Source organism: Tamandua tetradactyla, chromosome 11 (genome assembly GCF_023851605.1).
Source record: "Tamandua tetradactyla isolate mTamTet1 chromosome 11, mTamTet1.pri, whole genome shotgun sequence".
Taxonomy (NCBI): domain Eukaryota; kingdom Metazoa; phylum Chordata; class Mammalia; order Pilosa; family Myrmecophagidae; genus Tamandua; species Tamandua tetradactyla.
The window spans coordinates 85,052,552-85,062,391 of NC_135337.1; the positions used below are offsets into that span (position 1 = coordinate 85,052,552).

Consider the following 9,840-nt stretch of genomic DNA (forward strand, 5'->3'; position numbering starts at 1 on the left):
GACATGAAGTCCGACCCAACATCTAATGCTAATATTGGCTATTCCTTTTGGCTTCACTCAATCAAGTCCTTTTCTGACATTAAGCTTCTATTTAGTTTACCTCTAATTTTGGAGGACAGGACTGGCCAGTTCTCCATACTTATTGGCCTGCTGTGCTTGGTCAGGGAATGCAAGCACTGTTTTTCATTCGGGAGGGATTGTGGAGTCTAGCTTAGCACCAATCTTACAATGCAGGGAAAGAAAAGAAAAACAGGAAGGAGGAAGGGTAAACCACAGATAACCCTTGGAGAGCCATGAAAGCCCCAAGGCTCAACTCATGAGCTCAGCCTTGGCTTTGGGTGGCTAAACTGCCGAGTTAAGCCTTGGTTTTGGGTAGCTCAACTCTGATATTTAGATTCTAATTCCTTCTCTGCCACTAAAATCCCATGTGATGTCAGTAAGTCCCTTTCCAGCTCTATAACTCAGTTTCCCCTTCCATTAGTCATTATTCTTGCAGTTGTAATTTCACATCTGAGTGCCAACTTTTTTTTTTCAGTGACTTTCTTTTCTTGTTTCACAATCTTCTGTTCTTGTTTTCTGGCTGTAATCCCCTGTCCTTCTGAGTCGTGTAATGTATTCATTGTGATGCTCTTTTAAGATTGCACTGTTATTCTCTATTTCATCAGATGTCAATTCTTCTAGTAGGGGAGTTTGTGGGAACTTCATGAAGTGGTTTTGAGGTCATCATCACCCCAAGACATTTTCCCCATGGGCATTCTGGTCAGGCTTTCTGAGAGTGTGTGTTCTTAATTTCACAGATTTGACTGCCCTTCATGGGTCCCACCCTTCCATGGTTAGGGGACTTTGACCCATGTCCCAGGCACCATTGCTTTGTTAGAGTCTTCCTGACATTTCTAAGTGTTTGGAGAGATGGGCAGGTTTCAGTATGTGGTTGATCTGCCATCTTGAGTGCAATTTCTATCTCCTTATCTGTCAATTGAAACGGTTGCCGGGCATGATTTCCAAGGGTCCTCATGTATATTGTCAGCACAGGTAAACACAGAGTCTGTCATCAGAAGGAGCCAAGTGGTAGGTGCTTCTTGCCAAATAATCTAAAAAAATAATAACAACAAATAAAAATAGCCATTGCTGATCATCTGTTTTATTGTATATCAGACTCTCAGCACACACTACCCCATTTCTTCCTTACATAACTAATAACACAGGTTCTATTACTATCTGCATTCTATGGGTGGCCTTTTTTAAAACATTTTTTTATTGTGAAATATATGTACAAGAAGCAATAGATTTTGAAGTACACTGTAATGAGTAGTGATAGAACAGATTAACTCAAAACTATGTCCTGAGTAGAAGAAGTGAAAAAAATCAGGGAAGGTTTAATGCGGTGTATTTGAATTTGAAAGGAGTGGATTTGGGGCCTGTGGCCCTGTGGCCTCAGGCAGGTCACTTGACCTCTTGGAGTCTTAGTTTCTTCATCTGACAAAGAGCATAATAATTGTACCTACCACTCTGGGTGGGGGTGAATGCGAAGTGAGCAATTGAATGTGCCTGGCACATAGTAGGTGCTCAATAAATATCAGTTTCTTCTTTGGAGGAAAGCAGACTGGGTCGGGATGGGTGGGTTTGATGCCAATCCGTCAAATCCCCAAAGAGTTCCAGGGCTGAGGGAGGAGAGGTTCTCCACAGATGCGAAGAGACAACACATTCTAACAGGGAAGAGTTCAGGGAAGGTGGAGTTTAGTTCTATTCCACGAAAACTTTCTTTGCTAGGAGAGCTCACCCAGCCTGACAGGGGCTGATTTAGAGTGAATGAGTTCCCCGTCACTTAAGAGAACCAAGAAGAGCCTCGATTGCCACTGGCTGGAGAGGCTGTGGAGGCTGATAGGGCCGGGGCGGAGCTGGCCTGGGACATCTCTGAGGGAGACGTCTCTTTGCTTGTTTTCCCCTTCCCGGGCTGCCACCTCCTAAGCAGTGCCCCCTGACTCACAGCCTTCCATTAGTACTTCCTCTGTGACCACAGGAAGGCTCAGCCCAGGCTTTTTAGAAAAGCCCTGACTGCATCTTTTCTAAATAAATGTGGGCAGGATAGCTATCTGCTGCCTCATCTCCCTCTGGGTTCCTGTGCAGGTGTGAGGGGCGGTGGTTAGGGGGAACTCAGGACAGCCACGGCAAGGAGAGACTTGAGCAGGGTGTGTTAGACCACGGCCAAGCTGTCCTCTCTTTCTCTGACTTGGCGTGAGAGCCTCTGCCCCAGAGTGGATCTGGCCAGTCCCTCTTCTATCTGACCACCATCCCACGCTCAACCTCCCTCTTCAAGTATCTGCTGACTCTGGCTTGCTCTTTGAAGACCCCTGGGCCGAGGTCCCTTTCTTGTCCAGTCCAGCTGGTCCAGACATCTCTGGGCTTGCCTGCCACTTGTCCTTCTTCACAAACCCGGGTGAGAGTGATGGCTGAGGTGCTGGACGCAGTGTCCAGGCTCTGGGATATTGGTTGGGATGGTGTTTGAAAACCACTCCGCAGGTTCCTAAGGCATGGCCAGGCAGGCTGTGGAAGGGAGCTGTGGCCAGTGGGACACGGGTCTCCGAGTGAAGACTTGTCTTGGGGAGAGGGAGCTGAGGCTTAGATGAGCTGTCCTGGCTGTAGAAGACCAACTCCTTGGGCTAGAGGACCCATTCGGGCTCGCTTGCAGCAGCCCCCTCTCACAGCCCCCGCCCCTGGACCACTTCAGCACGGCTCCGCCTGCTCATCATTCATTTACTGATTTGTACATCACTCATTCTTTTTTTTTTTTTTTTGCAGAACAGGGAATGTTACCCACCATTGTTATTTTAATAACTAAGGAAAGTTGAAAATCAACCAAAAGTGAAATAAACATTTCCATTTTAATTTAGTCCTTAAATAAAAACATTAATGGCCTATAACTGCAACGCAAGCATATCACATGCTTCATGGAACACATTTTCCCCTAAAACACAAACAAAATATTGTAAAAATACATTTTTTTGCCAGTACAGTTGCTGAAAAGTGTTCCTCCTTTCCCTCTAGAGAACACATGGTGTGTGAGCTCTGAGCTCCATTCTGCTGCTGCATTCGGGATGTCCCCTTTCCATTCGGCATCACCATCTTAATTCAGCTGCACGCGTAGTGTGTCCCTTGCTTGAACTTGAACATCAGATCAAAAGAAAAGCCAATACAGAATGACAATTGTGATAAAAAAGATTTTTTTAAAGGAAACTCAAAGATTAAAAAACAAAGGACTCTGTTCTCGTTTTTAGGAGGTTTGACTCTTTTAATAGATGATAGTGTCTTCTGAAACTAAGCATCAGTATGTCTCTCTTCTGATACAAAAGTTAATTCTATGATATTCCTTAATGTGAATTTATGTGTGTTAACATGAATTATTTTGATATAGTTTTAAATTTCTATTCTGAATCAGACTGTACTGTGCTTTTTGATCCTGCAAATAAGAATGGATAGACCTAATTCAGGTGAGGGGAAAAAAAAGTTCTCATCTCTTACCTGGTTTGTTAAAATGTGAGAATAGAGGTACTCATCCCATTCATTCATTTGCTGGAAAATTCACTGACTATTCTTTCTTATCCCCATTATAAAAATAAGTGGTCACTGTTCCTATTTAATTTGTAACATTTGCTTTTAGTAATTTAGTAGCTTACCAGGCTAAACTATGTATATAAAGGGAAACTGCTTTAATTCGTGGAATTGTGTACTGATATGACTTGCAAAAGGTAAAAAAGATGTGTTTTTTTTGTGTGTTAGGGTAGGCATCACTCATTCTTTACTTCACTCGAACACTCAGGTGTTCATTGGTTCCTTCTAGAAAATATGAGTGCAGTGTCTTCTTTATCCTTTGGCCCGGGGGTGGAGAGAGGGGCCAACTGGAAGCAGATGAGTGCTGCTTTTAGGAGTCTAAGAAGCTCGCATACTCATGAGCAGTCCCCAGAGATTTTTAAGCCAGGGATAGACCTTTAATTTTTTTGAACATGACTTTTTTATTGTGAAAAATAACATATATACAAAAAAAGCAATACATTTTAAAGCACATCGCTGCAATTAGTTATAGAACAGATTTCAGAGTTTGGTATGGGTTACAGTTTCACCGTTTTAGGTTTTTTTTCCCTCTAGCTGCTCCAAGACACTGGAGACTAAAAGAAATATCAATATAATGAGTCAGCAGTCATACTCATTTGTTAAATTTTATCTTCTCTGTTATAATGCCACCTTCTACTTTGATCTTTCCCCTATCTTTAGGGGTATTTTGGTTATGCCCATTCTAACTTTTTCATGTTGGGAAAGGGGTGAGGATAATATAGGATGGGGGATGGAACTAGCTGGTATTCTGGAGAGGCCGGTCCCTTTGGGAGTTTAGGACTTTTCCGGCCTAAGAACCCATCTGGAGGTTGTAGGCTTCTGAAAAATAATCATAATGCATGGAAGCTTTGTGGAGTCCCAGATGCAGCTCTAGGGTTTTTTTTTGGGGGGGGGGGGGTTGGCAGGAATGGTTTATTTGGAGTTTGGCAAACCATGATAAATAGCAATACCTAGCTGAAGTTTCCAGAAGAGTGGTCTCTCAACTCTATTTGAACTTTCTCAGCCACTGATAACCTGATAAATGGGGCTTTAAAAGACACATCTGGACCATAGGAGGGGTGGGGTAGAGGGAAAAGGTGGAGGCTGGTGTGTGTCAAGGTGGAATAGGAGCAAGCCCTATGGGCTGGGGCCAGGGTGGTGGGGACAGAAGAGGGGCCGGATGTTGTGTAGCGAGGGGGTTAGTGGGGTGGGGTTGAGTGGGAAGAAGATGCAAAGGATGCTCATGGCAGCTTTGGAGCTCTGGTTTGGTGACGGCACTTGCAACCTTGGAAGCAAAGGATGGGAGGGAGATGGTGGGTTTACTTTTGGAATTGCTGAGCCTCCCTGCGGCAGTCACTTCACTTGCCTGAGTCTCAGTTTCCCTGAGTGCACGTGGGGACAATACACTCCTGGCTGGGGATGGCCTTAGGTGTCTGAAAGAGGTCAGTGAGCCTGAACATCCCGGGCAAGATGATTTCACTTGGTCTAGCTGATGGGAGCAAAGCACAGGTGGGAGCTCCAGGGCTCTCCTGGTTCCTGTGGACCAGCCCCCACGCAGGGGCAGAGGCTTCCACAGCCTCTGTCCTATGGGTAGGTCTGGGGGTGCCCACTGCTGCAGGTCAACACCAGCAGGTGGGGAGGGCCCCCAGACCTCAGACGGGGTCCCAGGCATGGGCAGTGAAGTCCCCGTGACCAGGAATTCTCACCCACATGGATGACTGCAGAGATGCACCAGCCTTTTATTCTCCAAGCTCAGCCCAGATTGCAGACACAGTGATCACTCAGAGATATGGGCAGGCCATGTGTGTGGCAGAACAGATGCACACCTAGACAAATCAGTTTCAAGTCTCAGTCCTGCCACTGCCTTACCGTGTGATTTGGGCAGATGACAAACTCTGGGTCTCTTCCTGTCCTTATCATCACACCCATTCTTTACTTTCCTTTAAAGGTTTTATTGTATACATATAACTAAAAATTTTCCCTTTTAACCACTTTCAAGTGTACAATTCAGTAGTAAACGTTACATTCACAGTATTGTACAATCCATCACCCAAACTTATCATAATACTCAAACAGAAACTCTGCACCCATTAAGCAATAATTATCCATTCCCTCTCCCCAGCACCTGGTAACCTATAATCTACTTTCTGTCTCTATGAAATTTGTCATTCCAGCTATTTCATATAGGAGAGATCATACAATATATTTTTGTGTGTGTGTGTGTGTGTCTGGCTTATTTCACTCAACATAATGTCTTAAGGTTCATCCATATTGTAGTGTATATCAGAACTTCATTTTTTATGGCTGAATAATATTCTGCTGTATGTATATACCACATTGAATTTATTTATTCATCTACTGATGGACATGTGGGTTGCTTTCACATTTTGATTACTGTGAATAATACTGCTGTAAACATATGCATTGGGGAAGAAAAATCTACAGTCCTACTTCAAGAAAGCTACTGCAGGTTAGCCCGAGTCTAAATGTGGAGTTTCCTGGTGGCTATAGGAAACAGGGAAATACGTTGGGTTTCACAGTTTTCAGGGGACAGAGCAGTTTCACAGAAGGGCAAAGCACTCCCCAGCTGAACAAAGTTCTGTTTTCATTGATCTGTTCATTCATGCCTTTACTTCTCCAACAAATGTTTATTTCACCTCCTATTTACAAGCACAATGCTAAGTACCAAGGATACAGTGTTAAACAAGAAAGACACATGCCTGCGCTGATGGGAAGTTACAGTTACGGGTTTTTCAGAACAAAGAGGCCAGCCTTTCATGTCTTCTCTTTCTTGAAGACTGTTTTGACTTTCTAAGCAGAATCTTCACACCTTGTGGTATTTGTGATTTTGCTCTCCACCACTGTTTTGTGTCAAAATCACAGAAGGTGATAATGTCCTAGTTACAGGGGACCCATGTGAATGGTAGAGTCAACCATGTGTTAGAATTTTTAGGACAGCAAATGCAAGAAATGGGGCTAAGGCAAAGGAGGTGGTCATCATCCTTGGCGGCTGGGGATGGGGATGTCTCCTGGGCATCTTTTCTGCGCTCCACCCTAGGAGCTGGGTATCTAATGATTTTGATTTTCCTCTTTACCTACATTCTTAATACTCTTTTCCACATTAGGCACACGAGAAGTTTGCAAGAATTACCTCTTGTTGATTGGATGAATGGACCCATGGATGAACCTACAGATGTATGAATGGATTTATGGAAGAATGACTGGCAAAGTGTAGGGATATTTGTTGGATGAATGGAAGAGTGGGTGGGTGCATGGGTGGGACTAATGAATGAGTATATAAATGGAAAGGGCTGGTTCTTAGTAAAAGCACCATATATATAATAACTCTATGGGTGAACGCATGGACATTTGGAGAGATGAATGGAGGATGTTTCAGTTGGATGGGGGGATGGATGGATACATGAATGAGTAGATGGAAAAATAAATAAAATGGCAGGTGAATGGATAAATGGATGGATATGAGTTGTTTTAATGACAGGAGAGAGGGGTGCCTGGATGAGAGAGTGGATAAGTAAATAGACCAGTTGAGTGAGTGGATGGGTGAATGCATGACAAGATGAGTGTAGGTGGTTGAACTTAGGTAGATGAATGTAGGTGAATGATGAGGATGGATGGATGGATGGGTAAGTGCGAAACTCTGGCCACAGAATGAGGAAATCTTGGGATACAATTTGGGCATAGTTTGTATGAGGGGTAGCTTATTATCTGACCCCAGCTTTCCTCAGTTTAACTTCATGGACACACATTCTCTCTTTCTAGGTCCAGACTTGTTCGTGCCTCCCTGTGGGTCTCCAAGACTCTTACTCTGGAACTCAGATTGAACTAAGCCCCTGGCTTGTGTGCTGACCTTCCCAGTGGTAAGAAAACGCCTCCTGAGGATACAGCACCCCCCAACCAGATTTCCATGACGACTGCCGGTCTGCTCCTAAGCCTTCCCCAGCCTAGTGGTCTCTTTTCGGTGGTCTTGCCCACTCCTCCAGCAGGCACCAAACCGACCCAGCTTATTATCTCCCCCCAGCTTCCTTTGCCCTTCCCTACCTCCCTCTCCACCTTTACCCTGGTCTCCAGCCCAATTCCTTCTCCCCTCCTCCACCCCAAGAGCAGCTGTCCCTTTCGGTGCTGGTGAGACAAGGATAAATTAGAGCGAGGAGCCATCCAGCCCAAGACCTCTTTCCTCTTTCCCAGGTCCTGAAGGGCAACCATGGCTATGAGACTTTTAGACCTGGAGGATGCCTCTGAAGGCAAGACCTTGAGGAGGGCTCGGGGCAGGGGTCCAGCCGTGCGCCGGCAGCGGGAGTTCATGCCGGAAGAGAAGAAAGACACGATTTACTGGGAAAAGCGGCGGAAGAACAATGAGGCGGCCAAAAGATCCAGGGAAAAGAGGCGTCTCAAGGACGAGGCTGTGGAGGGCAGGCTTGCACGGATGCTGGAGGAGAATGCCCAGCTCAGGGCGGAGCTGCGGGCACTCAAGCTTCGTTTAGGCCTCTTGCCTGGTTTTGGGGGTCCTCGAACCCTGCCCCTGCAGACCCAGCTGTGGGAGACCCCCTGGACTGGGGACTCCCACCCTGGGGCTGAATCACTCCCCTCTGTGTCTACCGCCCATAGCTGCCTCCTGAGGCCATGTTCCCTGGACTCTGGGGTTCCAGGATGCTGGGGCTGCCTGGGGGCTCACAGGCGAACTGGTCTGGCCACTTTTTCCAGGGTCTCACAGGAGCTGGCACCCCTTGGCCCTAACAGAATTGACAAGGCCCCGCAGATCACCTTTCCAGCTGCCCTCTTCAGTTGTCACTTGTTGGATGGACACGTGGGTCCCAGACCTGAGCTCAGGCCCTACTGGGGTTTGTGGTCACCCATGTCTGCTGGATGCCGGGCCTCAGGGTCCTCAGATGTGTTGCGGACATCTGCTGCTGACCCCATGGGGTGGTCCTCTGGGGTGACCTGCCCTAGTACTGGGAATCTGGCTCAGCCTTCTCTACCCCACAAACTGCGCATCAAGTCCCGAGGCTCGTCCAGGGCACCTCGAGGCAGGGATGGTGGATGGGGCCCCTGCTGAGGGCTTCTCCTGGGCAGGGCTGGGCTTGCAGAGAGATGGTTGGTTTGAGCGGAGAATTGCCTGGGGAGTGAATATCTTAGCTTTGTCCCGGCCCTCAGGACAAGGGAAGGCCTGTGGGAAGCAGGGGGGATGCACTGGCTGGGTGTGTCCACTTCCTCATGTCCACACCAGACCTCTGTAAGGGGGGTGGGGTCCCATCTTGGATCCGACCATGAATCACACCCTGTCCATCCATCCATCCATCCATCCATCCGTCCATCCATCCATCCATCCATCCATCCATCCATCCATCCATCCAACCAACCACCCATCTATCCAACTACCTGCCCACTCATCCATTCATCTGTTGTTTCATTCATTTGCTTATTTAATCACTCAATTGTCTGCTCATTTATTCATCATTCATTCATTATCTCACCGATCAACGTATTCATTTGTTTACAAGTCACTCATCTTCTCACTCACCCATAATCTTTGGATCCTCCCTCTGTGCCCAGCTTAGTGCCAAATGTAGGGGACAACTTCTTGGCCTTGAGGTTCCAGTTCAGGGGTAGGGAGGCTGGTGGTAGATATGCTGAGGGCCGCACTGAAGGAAGAGGTGATTTCTCAGGGTGTCTGAATCCTCACTTCTTGGGGTCCCCTAGAAGCTTTTTTGCTACATAGATTGGGGACTCAAGCCTGATGGTGCCTTCTGTGTCTTGGGTTGGATCCTTGAGACATTGGAACAAGTCACCAATATCTTGGGTCCAGTGTCCTCTCTTTTATGGGGTGCTCCTTGCCCCTGTGGACTCCACAGCTCTAGGTAGATGGGAGCACATTCACTCTTAGCTGGTCAGGGAAAGAGCTGCTCTGCAGGAGGCTTTCTCAGGGATTGGGAGAGGACCCCCTCTCCTTCAGGTTTTCACACCCCTAGATCCAGAGTAATTATGCTATCTTCAGGAGAAATGTCCTCTCATTCTTTAAAATTCTTCCCTTTCATCCTGGCTTGTTTTTTGTTTGTTTGTTTGTTGTGAATGCTATTTATATAGGATAGCTTCTGGAACTGAATATGAATCATTTATTCATTCAACAAACATTTTCTGGACTCCTACTATGTGTCAAGGAAATAGATGAGGGGAAAAGTGTTCCAGATCAAGTCCGAGGAGTTTGCGGAAAGAGAAACCTTCCACAAATGTATA

The 9,840-nt window shown here is 46.4% G+C and overlaps 1 protein-coding gene across 1 annotated transcript; it reads left to right on the top strand.

Annotated features, from left to right (window-relative positions):
* Positions 1-7,810: 7,810 nt before the first annotated feature.
* Positions 7,811-8,662, top strand: LOC143649645 (NFIL3 like protein-like). Its single transcript, XM_077119575.1, has one exon. The coding sequence runs from the start codon at positions 7,811-7,813 to the stop codon at positions 8,660-8,662; it is 852 nt and encodes a 283-aa protein (XP_076975690.1).
* The last annotated feature ends 1,178 nt before the right edge of the window (positions 8,663-9,840 follow it).

Coding starts and splice junctions, on each gene's coding strand:
- LOC143649645 (XM_077119575.1), top strand. CDS start 7,811: ATGGCTATGAGACTTTTAGACCTGGAGGATGCCTCTGAAGGCAAGACC.